The sequence below is a fragment of the Myxocyprinus asiaticus genome, chromosome 18, assembly GCF_019703515.2.
Source record: "Myxocyprinus asiaticus isolate MX2 ecotype Aquarium Trade chromosome 18, UBuf_Myxa_2, whole genome shotgun sequence".
Lineage (NCBI taxonomy): Eukaryota > Metazoa > Chordata > Actinopteri > Cypriniformes > Catostomidae > Myxocyprinus > Myxocyprinus asiaticus.
The window spans coordinates 16,039,480-16,063,206 of NC_059361.1; the positions used below are offsets into that span (position 1 = coordinate 16,039,480).

At 39.0% G+C, this 23,727-nt stretch overlaps 1 protein-coding gene across 1 annotated transcript; it reads right to left on the reverse strand.

The window, feature by feature from the left end:
- Window positions 1-8,393: 8,393 nt before the first annotated feature.
- LOC127455840 (extracellular calcium-sensing receptor-like) lies at window positions 8,394-22,475 on the reverse strand. The gene is made up of 8 exons (XM_051723990.1): window positions 22,468-22,475; window positions 21,390-21,490; window positions 12,755-13,010; window positions 12,205-12,490; window positions 11,303-12,121; window positions 10,869-11,090; window positions 9,508-9,631; window positions 8,394-9,310 (listed from the first exon to the last, which is right to left on the reverse strand). Exons 1-8 carry the CDS (start codon window positions 22,473-22,475, stop codon window positions 8,394-8,396), a joined length of 2,733 nt encoding a protein of 910 aa, XP_051579950.1.
- Between the last annotated feature and the right edge of the window lie 1,252 nt (window positions 22,476-23,727).

The following is a 23,727-nucleotide window of genomic DNA, read 5'->3' on the forward strand; positions in this document are numbered from 1 at the left end:
CACTGCATATGTGCAAATGTATAACATGTGATAAATAAATACAATTATTATAAATAAATGCTATATAAATAAATTATAAATGCTTATTCAATAAAAAAAAAATAAAAAAAAAGGTTTTATGTATCATTGCATCCTTAGTCTACAGAAAGTCTTCAGAAAATGGCAGAGAGAAATTTCCAATAAATAAAACAAAATCTTTTTCATCACCTGTATAGACTTTTCATCACCTGTAAAACTTGTGGCAAAGTGGTGCAGCAGCCAGTATGCCATGCCTGTGTGCTGTGGAGATCGAAAGGTTGCCAGATTGAGACAATCTTGGGAAAACTTGAAAAAGTTTTGATATTTGCAAAATATACATCATGTCCTGAGGATATTTGAGACAGTGTTATCTATAGTTCAAAAGATAATCACACATAGTGGTCAAAATGCCACTTACTGGGGCAGTGGTGGCTCAGCAGTTAAGGCTCTGGGTTACTAACCAAAAGGTTGGGGGTTCAAGCCCCAGCACTGCCAAGATGCCACTCTGACCCCAGCTTAGCTGGGATATGTGGAAAAAAAAAAGAATTTCACTGCATATGTGCAAATGTATAACATGTGATAAATAAATACAATTATTATAAATAAATGCTATATAAATAAATTATAAATGCTTATTCAATAAAAAAAATAAAAAAAAAGGTTTTATGTATCATTGCATCCTTAGTCTACAGAAAGTCTTCAGAAAATGGCAGAGAGAAATTTCCAATAAATAAAACAAAATCTTTTTCATCACCTGTATAGACTTTTCATCACCTGTAAAACTTGTGGCAAAGTGGTGCAGCAGCCAGTATGCCATGCCTGTGTGCTGTGGAGATCGAAAGGTTGCCAGATTGAGACAATCTTGGGAAAACTTGAAAAAGTTTTGATATTTGCAAAATATATCTTGACTAGTCTGTTCTTTATTTGCAAAATATATCTTGACTGATCTGTTCTTTCTTTCTGCTGTGTTTGATATAAGCCATATCGGCTATCCACCATTTTGAATACTTTTTTTATTCAAAACCTGCTGACTCTCAGCTTGGTATGTCTCTTCATCACCTGAAAAGCTTGTGGCAATGTGGTGCAGCGGTCAGTGCATCATGCTTGTGTGCAGTGCAGTGGCAGAAAGAGTGCTGAGTTTTTTTTACTTAAGTAAAAGTACTGCTACTGAAGAAATAATTCACTTGAGTACAAGTAGAAGTACTAAGAAATATTATGACTCAAGTGAGAGTAAATAAGTAGTTTGCTGAAAAACTCAAGTAATTACGTTACAAGTTACTTTATGAAAATGATATTATATATATATATATATATATATATATATATATATATATATATATATATATATATATATATTAGTATATATGCTTCCATTTTTAGAACACAAAGACATTTTTGTTCTTGAAAGAAACTTATGCTTCCTTTCACCAAGGATGCTTGGTATCATACCGTCAAAATCATTAATTGCCAGTATTATTATGGTTTGAAATAATTGTTTTAAGTGATATTTAATTTCATTTTTTCTTTACCTGTGATGGCAAACATATACTGTGTCACTTATTCCATGCACAAGCATTCTAAAGTGCTAATCTGGTACTCTAGAACATTTTCTTCTTATTAGAACAATTGAAAATGGTTGCGCCACCATGCGGAAATCACAATACAGTGTTTTTTTCCCCCCATTTGCTGAGGTATTGAGTTCTTACAAGTTGCTTTACACTTGCCAGTCAAATTTTGGTTTTAAAAATAGGCAAAAAGAAACACATTTCTCCTGGAATTCTATTTTCTCTTAAAGTCTATTGTTTTAGAGAGATAAAGGCTATTCCATGCATTGCTGTTATGAAAAAAGAATCTCTAACCAGGATAGAGAGGGACAGCCCAGATGCACAACAAAAAGACAAGTAAATCACAGTCTCACAGGCCCTAAACTAGCAGGTTCTGCATTGCTGCAAGATAATTCTTGGACAAATGGAAAATTTTAAGAATAAAACATTTATGTAAATAGAAATAGCCATTTGTAACATTCTAAATGTCTCTAAATCGTCTCTAAACTACACAATGTGCATTGCGACTGAAACACATTCCTATTTCAGGTTTATTCTCATTCACGTATGTCCAAGTATTTTGGCTATTAAGTTAACATACTGTACAAAACTAATATAATGCAGTATCATAGAGGAGGAAATGTATCCTCTATGTGTCAGAGAGTGAGAGTGAGAGTGAGACAAAGAGACCCAAGAGCAGAGGAACAGTTCAAAGGATTTATTGACAATAAATGATAACTTTAACTGTACTGCCGAAAACTGGAGATCCCAGCACTGACTGCAGTTTAGGGAAGGAGTTTTGGGGATAAGTGTGCACCGTAGCCGCACAATGGGCAGATCCATGAAGAGTTTGTTCGTAGACGAGTGTGTGCGTTGTGGAAGTCAGGAGCAGATTTGTAGGAATCTTCTGTAGAAGTGTAGTGATGGTGCAGAGAACAATGCCCAGCAGATTGGAAGGCAATCACTTTCCAGACATGCGGGCAGAGATGAGGAATCCTCCATAGAAGACTTGTGAGCACAGAGAACAAGCGTACAACAAGCTGGAAGGTAACTACATTCCCGAGACGTGGGCAGTGACGGGCAACCAAACAGATACACAAGACAGAAACAACTAGGCAGAGAAAGTGAGGTAAGTTACGTCACATCAAACAACAATCTAGCAAGGATACTGATAACACGAAGGGTTTAAGTAGTGAGTGAATTAGAGGAGAACCAGGTGTTGCTAGCACACTAATTAGTGGCATGATCAGTGTTCCCCTGGGAACAATCAATGTTCCCATGGAAACACTGATCATGCATGCCGGCTTCACCTGCGAGACATGAGGGTGAGGAAATAACAAAACACACAGAATAAACCGACAAACTCACCGGAGCCGTGACAGTACCCCCCAGCTTATGTGAGGGGAGTCGGAGCAGAATGTCCTTAGAGGCCAAACAAACCTTCTGCCTGCACATGTAAGCTGGGGGCTTAGACCGGTGCCGGTCCGCCAACTTCTTAACACGAGCACCAGTCCATATAATGGCTTCTCTGGTGGGTTTCCAGGTGCGTTGGCACCTCTGCATAAACACGTGTACGGATGGGACCTGAACATCGGGCTCTTGAGCGGGGAACAGAGGGGGCTGGTAACTGAGGCTACACTGGAAGGGCGATAACCCCGTAGACGACGACTGCAAGGAGTTGTGGGTGTTCTCGACCCAGACTAAATGATCGCTCCGAGAAGACAGGTGACGGGAGGCCATAGAGTGCAGGGTATTTTCCAGTTCCTGATTGGCCCACTCCGCTTGCCCATTTGTCTGGGGGTGGAACCCAGAGGACAAACTCACCATAGCCCCAGCTGTCGACAGAATTCTGCCCAGAAACGTGACACAAATTGGGTCCTCTGTTAGAAACCACATTGACCAGGAGGCCATGAATGTGGAAGACATGGTTTATGACTGCTATTGCTGTCTCCCTCACTGTGGGTAATTTGGGGAGGGGAATGAAATGAGCCACCTTCGAGAACTGGTCCACTACAGTCAAAACAACTGTGTTGCCAAGGGGTGGGGGGCAGTTACACAATCCATGGCTATGTGTGACCAGGGTCTCGAAGGGACAGACAGTGGTTGGAGGAGCCCAGCCAGGGGGTTACAGGGGGTCTTATTAGTTGCATAGATGCGGAAAGTGGCAATGAACCGGCGTGGTGTTTTGTAGCGTGGTACGGACTTTAGCCTCCACCTCCCAGGATACCATGCCCACCACTCAGGTGGAGGGTAGGATGGTATCCGGTGGAATGGTAGAGGTCTCGACTTCGAAACATCAAGTCGGGCTTGACATTCTTAGAGCCCAGGCGATACGAAAGGATAAAATTAAAGTGAGTGAAAAATAATGTCCAGTGAGCCTGTCTAGAGTTGAGGCGTTTGGCGCTACAGATGTACTCTAGGATCTTATGATCAGTCCAGACCACGAAAGGTACCCCCGAACCCTCTAACCAATGATGCCACTCGCCCAAGGCCAAACGGACAGCTAGCAATTCTCGGGAACCGACAATGGAATTCCGTTCTGCTGGTTTTAAGCAGTGCGAAAAAAGGCACACGGATGCATCTTTCCTTCTGAGGAAGAGTGCTGCGACAGGACCCCTACAACACCAAGCTCAGACGCATCCACCTCCACCACAAACTGACTTGCAGGGTTGGGAGTTACAAGAATGGGTGCAGTAGAAAACCGCTCCTTTAATTTAGAAAATATGGCCTCAGCCCACGGGGACCAACAAAAGTCAGTGTGGGTGGAGGTGAGATCCGTCAGAGGCGCAGAGAGCTAGCTGTAATTTCTAATAAATCTCAGATAAAAGTTAGTGAACCCCAGAATCCTCTGCAATGCCTTGCGAGAATCTGGGGTTGGACAATCGGAGATGGCTCGGACCTTAGCAAGGTCCATACGCACTCCCTTGGACAAAATGTTGAACCCCAGGTATGGAACCGAATGTGCATGAAGCGCACTTCTCCGCCTTGACAAACAGCTGATTCCCTAGTAGTCGCTGAAGCACCTGCCTGACGTACTGAACATGGTCCTGGATATTCTGGTAGACGATCAGAATATCATCAATATAGACAAACATAAAATGATCAACCATGTCTCTAAGCACGTCATTTACGAGTCCCTGGAAGATGGTGGGGGTGTTGACCAATCCGAAAGGCATAACCAAATATTCAAAGTGCCCCCATGGGTGTTAAAAGCCATCTTCCACTCATCCCCATTCCTAATTTGGTTTAGGTGATAAGCATTGCGTAGGTCCAACTTGGTAAAGACGGATGCTCCCTGCAAGAGTTTGAAAGCTGAGGACATCAATGTCAAGGATTGCGATTCTTCACCATGATGTCATTCAGCCCCCAATCATCTATACAGGGTCTAAGTGAGCCATCCTTCTTCTCCACGAAGAAGAACCCCGCCCCTGCCGGTGATAAGGAAGGGCGGAAGAGACCGGCTGCCAGATCACATACGCCACCTTCATAGTCTCTGACGGGAAAGCAGAGGACTGTAACGTGAAGAACAGGGAACATTGTGAAAGGAATGCGCTACAGGATCCCGCCGAGAGAGGGCAAAGAGAAGAGTAGATTCCTCCACTGGGTCCATACTTGGCTAGACTGTCTGTCAGAGAGCGAGACAAAGAGACCCAAGAGCAGAGGAACAGTTCAAATAATTTATTAACAATAAATGATAACTTTAACTGTGCTGGCAAAGACTGGAGATCCAAGCACTGGCTGCAGTTGAGGGAAGGAGTTTTGGGGATGAGTGCGCGCCATAGCCGCACAATGGGCAGATCCATAAAGAGTGTGTTCGTAGATGAGTGTGTGCACTGTGGAAGTCAGGTGCAGAGAGCAACGGCCATGAGATTGGAAGGCAATCACTTTCCCGACATGTGGGCAGAGACGAGGAATACTCCGTTGAAGATTTGTGAGCACAGAGAACAAGCGTACAGCAAGCTGGAAGGTAACTACACTCCTGACATGCGGGCAGAGACGGGCAACCAAACAGATACATGAGAAAGGACCAACTAGGCAGAGAGAGTGAGGTAAGTTACTTCACATCAAACAACAATCTAGCAAGGATACTGAGAACACGGAGGGTTTAGGTAGGGAGTGAATTAGAGGAGAACCAGGTGTTGCTAGCATGCTAATTAGTGGCATGATCAGCGTTCACCAGGGAACAATCAATGTTCCCATAGAAACACTGATCATGCATGCCGGCTTTGCCTGCGAGACATGAGGGAAAGAAAATAAAAAATAAAAAACACACAGAATAAACCGACACACTCACCGGAGCCATAACACTATGATATCGTAGCAATTATCCAGATATGGAATGAGATTATTAAGCAAACTATTATCAACTCCTACATGCCAACTGAATAAAATAAGCCAAAAATAAACATTTCACACAGTGTTTAGTGAGAGATATGAATGACTCAAACACTAAAAGTGTTTGTTCTGTATATGTAATATTGTATTACAGTTGTAATAATAAAATCTTAATTAACATTAAGGTTATTTAACATATTGAGATACTATTATTAAGTAAATTGTAGCATTTGGTTACATTATGTTTTGTGATTTCTCATACCTTCTTTATATAATCCCTTGTGCACTTTTGGCCTCTAGCAGGTGAGGCTTTTCAGACAGATAAACAGCAGCACAAGACAGGGAAGTACAGTACAGTACTGTGAGCAAGAGTGTTTCCCGCTAGGACAGTTTATTTTGAACAAGAGGGGTGAACGGTTGCAGAATTTAACGTGGGAGTACAATACCGAACTGATGCGGATTGATAGAAGCGGAGAGCGATGGTGCGAGGAACCGGCAGTGAAAAAAAAAAAGTTCAGTTGAAAGTCATAAGAAGATCGCAATGTATGTAATTGTATATCAGTTATTATTAATAAAACACTGGAACTCGTTGCGTGGGCATTTTTTGCCCCTATATTTTGAAATTCTGGGATATTTTTGTTAATTTTGGTGGCATTTTTGCTCCGAATCCCTGTTAATTTCCGACACTATTGGCATTGTATCTTTCTAAGGTGTATATAAAAAGTTTGTTTTAGACATATAGTAGCAAGTAAACAAGATATCCCCACATACTGTATATGTCAATCTACAATGTGTTAATGTTTGACATTAAAACATTGCCTACCTTAAAAACAAGTGAAGTATGATCAGTGGTTAAACGTGTTCAGATGGTTCCCTCGAATCTGAATGAACGGCTCCTTTCCAGAATAAAATGAAATATGCATAAAATCACCATATTACAGTTCTTGTACAATGACAGGGCAGAAAGTCTTGGAGAAGCTAGAGAAGAGAGGACACTGGTGGCAGTTTATGCAAGCTGCTGTGCTCATGATGCTGTGCCCTGCGGGCTTCTATCATGCTGCCCACAGCAAGATTTAGTTTATAAACAGATTTAGCGCTTATAACTTTCTTTTTCCCAAAATTTCTGAAATATTATGTAATATCATTATAATATATTATAATATTTTTTTTTTGTACTTTGCAATTGTGGTGAAAAATAATTGTAGCGAAGTTGAATACTTAATTTTTAATCAACTGAAATAAAAGTACTATTATTTATTTATACTTAGAGTTGAAAAATTTACTCAAGTACTGTAACAAAAGTAGTTGTAATTCGTTACTTTCCACCTCTGGTACTCAAAAGGTTGCCAGTTTGAAATCAGCTTGAGGCAACTTGAAAGAATTTGAGTAATTGCAAAATATATCAGGACCAGTCTGTCCTTTTTTTCTGCTTTGTTTGATATCAGTCATACTGGCTCTCCAGCATTTTAAATATATATATATATTTATTTATTTATTTATTTTTATTTTATTTTATTATTTTTATTTTTTTTTTAAACTCAAAACCTGCTGACTCAACTTGGTATGTCTCTTCATCAACTGAGAAAACTTTAGGCAATGTGGTGCAGTGACCAGTGTGCCATGCCTGTGTGCTCAGGAGATTGAAATTTTACTGGTTCAAGACCAGCTTGGGATATCTTGAAAAATGTTGGGTATTTGCTAAATGTCATGACCAGTCTTTTCTTTCTTTCTGCTGTGTTGGATATTAGCCATATCAGCTCTCCACTATTTTGAATATGTTTTTATTCAAAACCTGCTGTCTCAGCCTGGTATGTCTCTTTAGCACCTGTGAAACTTTTCTGTTTCTGCCACCTTTTTGGTGACTTGTTAAGAAGTGTGGGGTTGCTTTGTATGTTATATTCATGCAATGTGTTGTGCTTGCTATGGTGTAATGCCTGTGATTTCAATACTTGGCCCCGTAATTGCTGCTTGCAGCTATATTTATATGTTGTAGCTGTTTTTTTTTTCTTGTTTTTTTATTTGCCTAAGGCAAAAGTTGTTTTTTTTTAACACTCAGGGGACATACAACTTTCCATTTTCCACTACTGAATACTGTTTGAGTACTGACAGAACAAAGAAAGGATAGAGCCTCACAGGTAGATGGTAAATACAGGAGTTGATTTTGGCTATGTTAATAATGCTTAATACTATCTATCTCAGTCATGCTTTAGTTGGATGGTTTATCAAAAATACTGGGGAAAATAAAATTTTGACACATCAAAAAATGCAGATAAAATAAGCTTTAATCGGGGTCATTACCTTTTAGTGGATAAAGTGCAAAATAAATGTTTTGGGAAATGATAACTGTTTATTTTTATGAAGTACATACTAAAGCATGAAAATCAATCTAAAAACAGTTTATTGGGTGCAGGGGAGAACAAGATATAACAAATGTCATTGCAGTATAAACAGTGAAATGTTTATTATTCATTTTCAGAAAAGTTTGACTTAAATATTTCAATATTTCCTTTCTGAACTGGATTTGGACATCAAATATCTCTTTGTATTTTTCTCAGGTCTAAGCAAAATTATGTAACACTTTGGAGTGAAGATACAGAGCAGCAGGCCATAACTGGAGGCTAGAATGGCAAAAATCTCCACAGCCACCGTGTACTTACCTGGTGAGCTAACATATGCTGGAACAAATGCAATCCACACAGCACAGAAGATCAACATACTGAAAGTAATGAATTTAGCCTCATTGAAATTGTCTGGAAGCTTCCGAGCAAAGAAGGCCAGCAGGAAGCAAACAGCTGCAAGCAACCCGATGTAGCCCAACACCAGGGAGAAGGCTATCGGAGAACCCACATCACACAAAAGGATAATCTGGGCAGTTTCACGGGTCATGAGCTTGATTGGGATGGGAGGTGCCACGCACAGCCATGTGCAGCAAATCACCACTTGCACAGCTGTGCACAAGAAGATAATGCCACGCTGCTGCAGTGGGCCAAACCATTTCATAACATTACTGCCAGGGAGGTTGGCTCTGAAGGCCATGAGTACCACCATAGTCTTACCCAGGATGCAGGATAGGCAGAGAGAGAACGCAATACCAAAGGCAGTGTGACGAAGCCCGCAAGACCAGGATGTGGGCTGCCCAATAAATGCTAGTGCACACATAAAACAAAGCCACAGTGAGCTGAGAATGAGGAAACTGAGCTCAGAGTTGTTGGCTCGGACAAGGGGTGTGTGGCGTTTGCAGGCAAATATCAGAGCAACTGTGAGAGTGAAACAGGACCCCAGCAGTGCCACAGCCAATAAAGTGATGCCCATGGTGTCGCTGTAGGAGAGGAACTCGATCGGCTTTGGGATGCAGGTGTCTCGTCTATTATTGGACCAGAACTCAGGCAGGCATTTTACACACTCTAAGGCATCTGATTCATAAAAGAACAATATATTATTTTAAAAATACCACAATCATTAGAAGTATTTGTGTACATGTAATTGTGTAATATGTTAGAGTTAAAAAAGCAAAAAGCAATAATAAATAAATTATAAAAAATTCCTCCAAAACTATAGTTCTGTTATACACACACAAACATTAGCAGAGTTGAGCTGATTTGGGACACACCTGTCTGATTGCTAACCTCCCCAGCTGCACAGAGAATGCAGTCAAAGCAGCAGAGAGGAAAGTTTGGCCTGGTAGCCCTTCTAGTGCCTGGAGGACAGCTGGTGCTGCAGACAGACACAGGTACCTGCAATTCAGAGAGCAGACCAAGTACAGAGATATATATCATAAAAGAATGCCTAAATATGCTGCAAATACAAGAGAAAAGTCTGAGACCACTAGAAATTTCTAATTCAATAATTTTTTCCCCCATATATATATATTATATCAGGACAAATTTGAAAAGTTATTTCAGGATTTCTTAGAATTCGGTATGTCCCCCTTTTGCTGTAATGACAGCATGCACTAAAGCTGGCATGATTTGAGAATGTTCCAAAGAGCATCTTGTGTTCTTCAGTAAAAGAAAGGAAATTTGGCCTTCTGTACAAAGTTAACATGGTCAATGTCACAAATTTGCCTATTGTTAAATGTAAATTCTGTTAACATTTCTTATTCATTTGACATCATTGTTTTTTTTACATTTTTCAAAATTCTATGACTTTGTTTATTCCCAGATTTAAAGGAATATTCTGGGTTCAATACAAGTTAAGCTCAATCGACAGCATTTGAGGCATAATGCTGATTACTAAAAAAAAATAATTTGACTTGACCATCCTTTTCTTTAAAAAAAAAGAAAGAAAAAAAAAGCAAACATCAAAGTTACAGTGAGGCACTTACAATGAAAGTGAATAGGGCCAATTTTTTGAAGGTTTTAAGGCAGAAATGTGAAGCTTATAATTTTATAAAAGCACTTACATTCTTCTGTTAAAACTTGTGTATTATTTGAGCTGCAAAGTTGTTTAAATCATCATTTGTACAATCATTTAAAGGTTTTAGGGTTTGTTAACATAACACTGTCATGGCAACAAAGTTATAAAATTGGCCATAACATTACACAGAAAAGTGATTTTATCACATTAAAATCATGTTAACACACATATTGTTTATGTCTTGTTGCTATACTTTAGAAACAATCTGTATTTTAATGTTTACTGATTGGCCAAATTCACTTCCATTGTAAGTGCTTCACTGTTTATCTTTTTATTTTTATTTTTTTTTAAGAAATGGAGTGGCAAGTCTAAATACATTTTTGTGGTAATCAATAAATTATACCACAAATGCCATCAATTAAGCTTAACTTGTATTGAATTCAGAATATTCATTAAAAAGTTTCAGATCTGTAATGTAGTCTCACACTTTTGGACTTCACAGTATATATAAATGTAGGGAAAGAAAAAGAAAAAGGAAACCAGACTGAAGAATAAAAGTTCACACAGATAATTAATAATATAAAATTTAAACCATAATTCACTGTGGAGAATTACTTGTCTCTGGTTGCCATTCCAGATTATTTTTTTCTCATCAATCACTAGTTTAAGCTGCATCGTTTCATCAAACCTCCCCACAGTGGCATACTGCATCTCTCCATTGCCATTGAGCTGCCAGTTGATGAGATCATACATTGCCACAGGATCTCCATTATTGTCAAACTTAGTCTCCTCACCAAACTCATTAGTGAAGTGGACATGCTTTAAATAATGCAGGAGCTGCATGTGTGCGTGAGTGAATGAGTGAGAAACAGAGAAATCGAATAAGAGAAGGAGAGAGAGAGAGAGAGGTAATATAAAACAATAACAGTAACATCTGCTCCAACTTCATTATCTTAACAACACTAATCTTAATGAGATATAAAGCTTAAGAAACAGCATATATAAAGGTGAATTAAAAGAATAAATTGTGATTTATTTATTTTTTTTACCTGCCATGGCTGTATGCTGCTGGAGTTGGGGCACGATCCCCCAGCAAAATGTCCTTTGCCTGGTTCACAGTGCAGCATTGAATCCAGAGCATGAGCAATAACATACACTGCCTTATAAACATTATAGGATATTCTGAGCTGAGAGACATCTGAGTAGATGTTACTCGTGCTGGCCAGTAATTCTGAGCCATTACAGTTGGGTCTAAGAGAGGAGCTGTCACTGCTTTTACCTAGAGAGCACTTAAACATCTCCTCCCAGAACTGCAGAACGAATGGGTCCTGAGGGTATTTGGAGGGATGCAACTGTAGCAGAAAAGGCTGCAGACCAGGAATATCAGCTCTGCGGATGGCGTAGCCCATGGAGCCCTGCAAGATGGAGTGGAATTCAGGGGTGGAGAGGATGGCTGCTGTGATCCAAGCTTCGCTGGCCAGCCATTGGATTCCAGTGAGGTTTTGACGAAGGGCCTCCCAGACGAGAGCCCTTGCATCTTGCTCTAGAGCAAAGACCAGCACCACACGGGCCCCTGAATCACGAATTCTCTCTAAAATCCTGGACATCTCTGCTTGTTCATGGTTTTTTGGGATAATTTCATAAAAAGCAATACATGCACCTAGTTTGGTCACCTCATCATTAAAGATTTGGGCACCACCACGACCATAAGCATCATCCCCCGCAACAGTTCCAACCCAACTCCACCCAAAGTGTTGCACCAGCTGAGCAAGAGCATCCACTTGGAAAAAGTCACTGGGCATTGTTCTTAGAAATGCAGGGAACTCTAATTTATTGCTAAGACATGCACAGCTGGAGGAATAGCTTACCTAGAGGATGGGAGAGGGAATAATACACATGATTAAAGAACATGAATATACCTTTGCAGTTGCATTAAAAATGCACAACTCACCTGTGGAACACGAAAAACACCTAGAAAGCGTGCAACCACTATGGATAATGTGGATCCTCCGTCACCAATGAGAACAGACACTCTGCCTCGGCATTCTGGATTCTGTGTGCCCTCTTCATTCTCGCTCATCAGGGCCAAGGCTGTGTGGAGGGCATGGAAATGTGTACTGCACGAGTCATAAATCTTATAACCCAGAGTTAAGTTGGTCAGGAGCCGTTTATCTCTGTTGATCTCCTCTATGGCAAAAATCATTGTCTGCATCCATCTAAAGCTTCGAAAATTAAACCTTTTGGGAACAAAGATCATCAAATAATCACCAAAATTATTATTATTATTTTACCTTTGTTAACATTTCTTAATGGCTTAACTATAAATAAAAATTATTAACAATAAACTTTATAAATAAGAGACAGAATAGATGTCTGAAATTTCAAATGTAATCTCCAAAGAAATAAAAAAGAAAAAACAAAACTCCATGAAAAACTATTATATGTCAAACATAGATTCAGCACTGTAAAGTTTTATGATAGGAATCCATTGATTGACTGACCCCGAGCACTGCGTAGAATGTGGCTTTGCAGTAAAAGATTGCGGAACATTTAGCACATTGTCATGTAGAGGGAAGAGGCCACCAATTGTGATGTCTCCCTCACTGGCCAGCACAGGCAGTTCTGAGGTGCTGCGGATAAGTCGGCAGGTCTGAGGCTGAAGATGCTGGGAAGAAATCGAAGTGCTGAGGAACAACACCATTAAACACACAAACACACTCTGAAATGCCATCCTTTCTTTGTTGACAAACTTCACTGCTTGAAACAGATTATACACCACTCTGAAGCTTCATTGCACACCACAGTTGCATTTTCTACATGACATACGAATACATAAAGACACACTCTAGCTCACTCCTAACTTAGTGCACACAAGATTCACCCAAGCACACTTTTATACTGTTCCTTAAAAGCAGCCTCGCATATACTATCCATACACTTCCCTTGAGGAAATCACTCAGTGGAAATAAATCACTTCACTTACAGGAAATGCACACACCACAAAAATAAAACATTAATGCACCATTCTTTCCGCAAACAATCCTAATGTAGTGAAAGTAAAAAATAAAAAATAAAATGTTAACAATTTTGTAAACCATAAATTATTATTTATTTTTTTTGTCAGTATGCCTCAGACGTCCACCCTCATCAAAATGGTCACTTAGTCACAACAGATATAGTATAAAAGAAATGTTTGTTAAAAAAAAATAAATAAATACAGGACTATGTTACTAGTAAGCAATTTAATGAATCTCACAAAAAAGACTAAATGAATATGCTAAATAATAAATGTGGCAAGATAAAGGCAAAAAAATTACAAAATCTCATGACATGAGGAATAAAATTTTCCTTGATCTTTTGACATATAATAATAGGTCATTGTACTATAAAAACATACTGTAAGTTTTAGAATGGAAAACTTTCTCAAACAGCATTTATTTAAAGGTGCACACATTAATTTTTTACACATTTCTATGGACCCGCCGGTGGGTCCAAAGGGGTCCTATATTGCAAAAAATGTTTGCGCTTAAAACGCTAATGTCTCCGTATACATAAGTCAGGCATCATTTGAAAGCTTAGAATCTGAACTTTTCAAAGATAACGATCACCTACAGGCAATTTAGAATTTCCAATTAACTTAACCTTCATGTTTTTGCACTGTGGGGGAAACCAGAGTACCCAGAGGAAACCCACATGGACAACATACAAACTCCACACAGAAAGGCAAGCCAGGACTCAAACCAGGGACCTTTTTGCTGTGAGGCAACACTGCTACCCACTGAGCCACCATGCCGCTAAGCACATAAATGGACATATCAAAGTCACATATCAAATGAAAGCCCTCACTCCCAGGAATGTGGCTGTACAGTTAAATTTGTTGCCCTAATATGACAGTTCGAAAGATTTCCAAAAGAATCACAAAGTGAAACATTATTTCAAAAATTAAGTCATCAAATACAAATGTCTCTTTTATTCTCAGATAAATGCTGCTGTAAGCCCCAAATAGCTTAAAACTTTATTTCTGCTTTTACATTAGGATGTTCTCTAAAACATTTGAAATTGTTTACTTGTCTGTGAGCTTGCTTGGCTGAATAATTTAATGTTAAATCTTAGATGTCCAGAACAAAATATGCTATTCAGAAGGAAAAGCATGCAAAACAAATCATCACAAAATATGTTTTCGACTATTGATGATAAAATGTTTTATTTCAACGCAAAGGTGAGAATCTCCACTTTCTAATGAAATCTAGATTGAGCTTCTGGTCCACTAATTTTCATTGAATAAGATATTCAATGAAACAACAACGGTGGTGCTTGAACTGAAAATTAGACTGAATGTCTATGGACAAGCAAATCTGTGAGGCCTAAAATGCGTTAGAGCGCCACCTACATTTCAGATCTGTATATTGTGTTGGAATGGGATATATAAAAAAAAATTCTAGTGCTTTCTGCCACCTAGCGGAATAAAATGAGACTTTTCAAAGTGAGGTAGAATGAACAGAACCAGAATTACATGTTTACAAAAAATTGTCTGTTGTCATAAGATTATAAACATATACAATATTATTTATGGATCATTGGAGTCTTTTTTTATTTTTTTTTATTTGGGCGGTTCTCTGAAAAATTAGACCAATTTTTTTTTTGCAATTAGTCCACAGTACAGGTGCATCTCAATAAATTAGAATGTTGTGGAAAAGTTCATTTATTTCAGTAATTCAACTCAAATTGTGAAACTCGTGTATTAAATAAATTCAATGCACACAGACTGAAGTAGTTTAAGTCTTTGGTTCTTTTAATTGTGATGATTTTGGCTCACATTTAACAAAAACCCACCAATTCACTATCTCAAAAAATTTGAATATGGTGACATGCCAATCAGCTAATCAACTCAAAACACCTGCAAAGGTTTCCTGAGCCTTCAAAATGGTCTCTCAGTTTGGTTCACTAGGCTACACAATCATGGGGAAGACTGCTGATCTGACAGTTGTCCAGAAGACAATCATTGACACCCTTCACAAGGAGGGTAAGCCACAAACATTCATTGCCAAAGAAGCTGGCTGTTCACAGAGTGCTGTATCCAAGCATGTTAACAGAAAGTTGAGTGGAAGGAAAAAGTGTTGAAGAAAAAGATGCACAACCAACCGAGAGAACCGCAGCCTTATGATTGTCAAGCAAAATCGATTCAAGAATTTGGGTGAACTTCACAAGGAATGGACTGAGGCTGGGGTCAAGGCATCAAGAGCCACCACACACAGACATGTCAAGGAATTTGGCTACAGTTGTCGTATTCCTCTTGTTAAGCCACTCCTGAACCACAGACAACGTCAGAGGCGTCTTACCTGGGCTAAGGAGAAGAAGAACTGGACTGTTGCCCAGTGGTCCAAAGTCCTCTTTTCAGATGAGAGCAAGTTTTGTATTTCATTTGGAAACCAAGGTCCTAGAGTCTGGAGGAAGGGTGGAGAAGCTCGTAGCCCAAGTTGCTTGAAGTCCATTGTTAAGTTTCCACAGTCTGTGATGATTTGGGGTGCAATGTCATCTGCTGGTGTTGGTCCATTGTGTTTTTTGAAAAGCAAAGTCACTGCACCCGTTTACCAAGAAATTTTGGAGCACTTCATGCTTCCTTCTGCTGACCAGCTTTTTAAAGATGCTGATTTCATTTTCCAGCAGGATTTGGCACCTGCCCACACTACCAAAAGCACCAAAAGTTGGTTAAATGACCGTGGTGTTGGTGTGCTTGACTGGCCAGCAAACTCACCAGACCTGAACCCCATAGAGAATCTATGGGGTATTGTCAAGAGGAAAATGAGAAACAAGAGACCAAAAAATGCAGATGAGCTGAAGGCCACTGTCAAAGAAACCTGGGCTTCCATACCACCACAGCAGTGCCACAAACTGATCACCTCCATGCCACGCCGAATTGAGGCAGTAATTAAAGCAAAAGGAGCCCCTACCAAGTATTGAGTACATATACAGTCAATGAACATACTTTCCAGAAGGCCAACAATTCACTAAAAATGTTTTTTTTATTGGTCTTATGATGTATTCTAATTTTTTGAGATAGTGAATTGGTGGGTTTTTGTTAAATGTGAGCCAAAATCATCACAATTAAAAGAACCAAAGACTTAAACTACTTCAGTCTGTGTGCATTGAATTTATTTAATACACGAGTTTCACAATTTGAGTTGAATTACTGAAATAAATGAACTTTTCCACGACATTCTAATTTATTGAGATGCACCTGTATGTGTGAATGGTGAGCTTTTAAATTTGAGTGTGAAAAATTGTGGGAGGCAGCCCAAAAAAGGATGGACGCCTGGTGCTGAGTTACCCCAATTAGCTGGGAGAGGGATAAAGAGGAGCCAGAAACACCAGTGAGGGAGAGAGTTGCACACAGCTTGCAAACATGTGCATTCTGCATTGGGCCGGTAAGGTCAACAGTCTGAGCATCACACGGAGCTGTGTGTGTGTCTACCAGCACGTGTGTGCTAGATAGCACTTTGTATGTTGTGTCTGAGTAAACTGTTTGTAATTAAAAGTCTTCCATGAACTGTCCACCCGGCTCCCACTTCCTCCTCGGTAGGGGAGGCAGAGATCTGCCACAGACATGAATTGTAATTTTGCAATATATGTAGGAAATCATGACCATTCACATTAAAATGAATACTCCAATCATATCAGTAACCTTATAAAAGCTGTTTTATTCTACATGGAGAGGGACCGCACATGGGGGCTGCCACATTACAATCACATGACCAGCCGAATGCTACTCGCTTAATCTCAGTAACCGTCCTGTTATTTGACACTTTCATTCATTGATTAAAGTAATCATGGCTGACTGTGAATACTACATTTCTACAATGACATCTGAAACTGAAAACTATTAATTTTAAAGGATGCTGCATCCAAGCCGATAGGTTTCAGTGTAAGTCCAAGATGACACAAAAGTTACTGAGTGCACCTTTAAACCAAGCTGTACAAACAGATTATTTGGAATTTGTGGAACTTGTGACATCACAAGGACCAAATACATCTGCATATGACTGTCTCTTCAGCAAGACATCAATGCCTATTTTTCCTCATTGCACCCTTGTGCTCAGTCAGTCACATGATGAGGAGGAGAGAGATGGGCTTGTCATGGGAGATTCATCTACACCAATGTGGACTTACACAGGACACCTTCATGTGCCTATCTGGATTTAAATGTTTTTCTACATAAACATGAACTAGACGAATGGCTTTGTTATCATGCCTCTCATGCCGCTTTTAAAAGACACAATGTCGAGTTATTGCTCTAAAAAATAGACCCCTTTCTGTTTCATCTTGCTGTTTGCTGTCTTGCTGTTTTGAAGGCATCCTGGACCGTTTTTGCACTCATCTGTGCTATTTTTAATTGTTGGTCTTTTGTAAACATGAACTAGGCGATGTGCACTGCGTTTTAAGAGCGGTACAAGCACAACATTTAAAAAAGTGTCTTATTCTGTTGCTGCCACTGACTGGGAGAAACACATGATGTTCTGTGAGTAAACAAACCGGGAAAATGTGAGATGTCACTCTGGTGAAGACCGATGTCTCTGCTTTGGCCTGTTGAAGCAACCAACATCAAAGTGGATCAATTGCGTATTCACACGATTTCAGCTTGGATTGCTTGTGAAACAGTCACAATATTATTCAAGCTTTGCAAAGAAACTGTTGTTGAAAGATGGGACAGTTTGGACTGTTTGGACAAATTGGACTATTGGACAGCAAAACCATAAGAAACCAATTCCATTCACAAATGTTTGAAATGTCATCACTGTTTGATAGTTATGCTGTGTTTGAAATGTGTTGGGTGTATGTTATGTGTTAACCCTGAAATGTAGTTTTAAAGTTGTATTATTGTGTGGAGTTTCTTCATTTTCTTTGGATTGAATTTCAAATATGGCTGTACTGGAAAGGGCTGCACAATGTTAGCCAATCACAACAGTGGGCGTTTACAGTACATTGAAGTAATAAAGGGCCAGACAGCTTAAAACTGAGCATTTCAGACAGGGCCAGAGTCTTATATTACATTATGACTAAATGATGACTGTTTTGGTGCATAAAAAAAAAAAAAAAAAAAAAAACTTTACTAACATCATAAGAGGACCTCAGGGAACATAATAAAGTTATTTAAAAAAGATGTCACAGTGCCTTTAAAGCCTACCCTCACAGTAGAGTATTTAGACTTGTGGCTTAAAGGCTCATTACAGGTTCTTTAGCAACATATAGGGGTATTTTATTACAGTAAGTGCTGCAGGCTATATTCTCACATACACACAGAGAACAGAGGTTTGCTGAAGTGTAGCTCCAGGATATAGTTTTCATTGTCTTCATACTAATATCCCCAGGAGACTGCTGCTGTTCTCTAAGAGCACCCATGATGAGCTCTCCCAGGATCTCAGATAACAAATTGATATGAAGGAGATTTTTGTACACTGTTACTGAGAGTAAAGATTTTAAAAGCAAAATAACGTGTGTATGTTGAGGGATCGGAGGTTGGGGGTTCACAGGGAGCTTATTTATTGTCAGTGGTTCAGAAATTTTTTGGGGGTTGCACTGGGTGTGCACTGGGTGACAATATTCCCAATTTAATGGACACTTCTTTTTTTTTCTGGGTGAATTATAAAATTCATTTGGTGGGTTTCAGTGGAATTTGTACTGATAAGGAGAAATCAATGGTAAGTAAGCACTTATTTTTCTGGATTCACTCACTGCAGCATCAACAGAGAGGGCTTGAAAATTATCAATTTCATGAAGGCATGTTGTACTGCACACAGAAATGCACTGATTATAGCATGGGAAGGTCTCAGTATAGCATTTTGAGCTTAGACTAATTTTGTTTCACTTATCTTTCCCCTTACAACACGAGATCAGGTAACAGAAACTGTTTTATTCCATTGAGTTTGAACATAGGTTTGGATTGAACTTAGTATCATTAAAGTTTTGAGTTCAAACGAAGTGAGTATTTGCCCTGTCATGTGCAAAGAACATAAAATAGATTGCGGTCATGACATCAGTTTGTAGGCAATTTTGGAACCTTAAAGCTACACAATGTAACTTTTGGCCCTCTAGCGTTTAAAAAATAAAACTGCATGCATCTTGCGGAAGAACATTGTTTTGGTTGTGCTTCGGCTCTGCTCCTCTGCGTGGAAGAATGTGGTTCGAGGCACTGGTGTATACATGGATACAGGACATCTTAGAGCGAATTAACAAATAAATAATGAAAGAAAGGAAAAGACGGACATCAGACATGTGTGTGATTCACAACTATACATAAACCATATCAATAAAATATCTTACTTGTTGAGTAAGAAAAAAGCAATCTCTGGGTCACTTTTAAATCCTTTCAGATCTCAGAGTTGTCGCTACCTCTGAAAAGCCAAGCCGATGTTGATTCAGGTTTTATTACGGACTCTGTCGCTTTCCCTTTTTGCTTGTAGACTCTGCTCTGTTCGGGGTTTCTTTGTTTTTACAACCAGTGATTCCCCAGAGGTTTGCAATTTTGAATGATCCATGGTAAATTTTTCTCGATCGTTGTGACAACAAACTTTTTGGTTCACGCTACTCCCACACCATACATGCGCTATAGTAGCCGGAGCTTATTTTCTCTGTGTACGGATATGACGTCAACACGCGCGGGCGAATGACGCATGTATGCAATTTCCCGCGAAATCCATCCTGATGCTCTAAAATATGAATCATTATTATAGGTTTATCTAGGGTGACCATATTGTGGTTGTCCAAAAAGAGGACACTGTTGTATTTAATGTAACATGTATATATTTAAAAATGTATAATATTTTTATACATTTGAAATGTGTAAATCTTTAAAAAAAAAAAAAAATTATGAATGTAGACACTTGTTTCACCCCTCAAATGGCCTGATATGCGTTTTGTTTTTGTATTTTCAGAATCTTTTAGCATTGAAGTACCAGCTTTACAGTTCAAGTACAGAGGTTGCACTACAAATATCAGAGGAAGGGGTTGTAAAATTTCAATCATGGTCTATTTTATCCATCCTATTAATTTACGTTTTTCTGATAAGTAGTATATTTCAAAGTCAAATTTTTGTCAAAATTTATGATTCTGGTTGAGAGCGAGGAGCACAACTGGTGACATTTTGCCTACACACATACAGTGTGTGGCTGCGCGCGTAGAAAGCAAGCGGGCGGGCAAGAGAGAGAGAGAGATTTTTTTTTTTTTTTTTAAAGACTGCACACTTAGTGTGCTTCTCAAATGGAAGGCTGCAGCCTAGTAAGGCTGTGTCCTTCCTAGACCAGTCCTTCTGAGTTTGAAGGCTAGACTCCTCCTCAGCACTCAACGCTAGAATGAGACGGTCTAGTATGTGTACATGGTGAACCATAAGCTTAGAGCCATGTGATATTTTACTTTGTTTAGAAAACCCATATACTTCAGAAAATGAGAAATATGTCCTTAATCCCTTAATTATTTTAGCAAAATCTTTTATTCACAAAGCTAGAGTCACTCAAAAAAAAGCCTTTATATAATACATTTTGCAACACTGATCTTAGAATTCATATTTAAACCCTTTCAAATATGAAAAAAACAAAACAAAAACAAAAACAAAAAAACAGAACGCTAAACTTTTAAAGCTTTTCAAATTCATGTAATTGCCCTTTTATTAATTTTATTAATTTTTTTGTGCTTTGCATCTTCTAATTTGTTGTATTGTACAAACTATGTGCATTTTCTTCCCTACATACTGAATATACAAATGTGAATAAAAACTTGAAGAGAGAAAGAAAAAAGTAAGCAGTGTCATAAAGGTTTCCGCCTCCACAGTCATGCAACTCGTTATCCACCCTTTTTAAAATAATATGTAACATGTGCAAAGGCCTGTGGGTCATTTTGTTGTTGTTCTTGCTTCCTCTAATGGCGGATCCTCAGTTTCTCTTTTTCTTTATCCTTCAGAGAGGATGTCCTGTAAATGATACGACTCAGTGGTGCCCTCTAACATCTGATAGCGTATAACAAAGCAATAGTACTGCACGTGTGTTGAACGCGTACATTCACGCTCATCTGCATGAGGTATACTTTCAAAGCTGTGCGCGCACAACTGTGCGTGAGACGGAACAGAACGCACAAAGTGAAGTATACCTGGGCCTTTGGTCTGCTGCTCTCTGTCAGAATAATCACGTAAGGACACATGAACACGAAAACTGGTGCAGAGTATCAAATACACAGAATGTATAAGAGTCCTAACTGCACATTAATATGAAAAAAGCCAAATCCTAGACATTTATAGCCAATTTTGAAATCCCGGACGCTTTTTTCAGGTCCAAAAAAAGAGGACATGTCCGGGAAAAAGAGGACGTATGGTCACCCTAGTTTATCAAAGTGTATTTGGGTAAAGTAAAGACATGGTTTGAAAGATGAATTTTTGTTGCACTCTCTCATTAATAACATTTTGTTATTATTTAACAAAAAAAGATGCACATTGTAGCTTTAATTTGCCATGGGTTCCCTCTGGGAATTTCCAGTGGGTTGTGAATAGCGGATTTTCAGAGTGACTATTCAGCTAGGTGTAAAAAGCACCTGCTACACAGCACGGCTATTTGCACTCCTATAGTCTGGTGGAAACATAAATTTATGACAAACTGTACCATTACTGTCGCTGCAGTGGTGTGGGGTGTACCGGCAGTGTGAATGTTTATGACCCAGGTTCGAATCTGCCTTTTGTCCCACTGTTTCCCATCCTGTTTCCTGTCTCTACTATTAATATTTCCTTTACTACTTTATAATAATAATTTTTTTTTTTTAAATAATATAAAAGGTTGATTTCCTCGCAGTGATTTGGTCACGGTGAAGGTCGGGAACTTGAGAGAAAGGATTGATCTGGGTAAGAGATGGGGTCTCTCAATCGCACGCGTTTCCTTCCTCGTGCATGTTTTTTGGCGGAAAACAGTTTTGATAGAAAATGAACCATGGTGTCATTAGAGTAATATGGTGTTAATATAGTAACCATGTTTATTTTTGTGGTTACTATGATTTTACTACAAAATACCATGGTGATACTATGCAGTGAGTGGCAGTAGCTTCACTAAAAATAGCTATTTGACACGCACCCGCCACGCACCCGCACACCACGCACGAACACCCAACCTGTTATTTGACAGCAGCACTTCTTTAATTCCATACCCGACCCGTTTAACATAAAGACCGTGATCTAAACCACACCCACATTAAAATAAATCTACTACATCAGATATACAAAAGTTGTTTATTTGCTGATGTCACACAAGCAATGAAACTAACATTAGGTTCTCTGAGTTGGAGCATTTAACAAAAATAGACACGTAGCCTAACATTGTGGTTACAATTAACAGAAAAAGATGAGAAAGATGAACATTAATTGACATTTAAAAAAAGCCTTAATTGGCTATTTGACCTTCAGTCACCTGTCGGACACGGTGTGTGCAGGACTCTGAATACATTTCCCAGGAGGTGGTAGCTTTGCTACTTTTGAAATCAAGTAGCTTTTCAATAGGGAAGCTACATTTTTTATTAGGTTGACAAAGCTACCACAGTACCTCATACATCACACCTGTGTTTCCTATCGCCAGTTTTGAATCTGAACTAAAGATGAGCGATTTGATTTATATTAAGTTCAACACGTGCGCAGCTTGTGAACGACTGCAGGTAAATACATTTTCCTGCCAAAAGAGTATCAAAACACTTAGAAGCCTACACGAAATCACAAAAAAGTACCATGGCATTACAGAGTCAGAGCATTATAGAGCATTACAGGATGAAATACGTGGGGGGCATTTGGAATTTCTGAGGGGGCCATGATTTGAGAGTTTTGATAAAGGCCCAGATGTACTTCACATGAACGGGTATTACGTCATTTAGAACAAAAATCTGGCCAAAACGACAGTGCTTTTGGTTCGTTTTGGTGGTTCGGAACAGCTCGCCTGGGCAAACTTTTAGGAAAACTAACCGGCTGCTAAACACCTTGCTGCCATTTGTCCACATTATTTGTAGGTGTGACCTGAAGCTCCACCTACTACTTTGTTTACATTTTTCAGTCAGTATTCAACGTGAACACACCAGACCATGTGCAAGACCATGTAATGCGATTTTTTGTTTTTTGTTTAATTGGTCTACAAAAGGAATCAAATCTACTCAAATACTCTCAAGTGCCCATTCACTTATGTGCCATCTGCAGTGAAAGCCATTCACTCATCTGCCCAAATTAAGGTATGTCTCTATCACCATTCTTTTGTCTGTATTTTGCCCATTATTACTCTTTTATAGATCAATCAGTGGGCGTTTTCAGACCAGGATGGGCGTTTCTAAACTATCCAATGAAACTAGGGAATCTCAATGGTTTGAAAGAGCTCAAGTTCATACATTCAATGCTTTTTTCTAGTTTTTAGGGGAAAACATTATAAGAAACTGCATGTCAGTGTATGGAGACTACTGACCTGTTTCA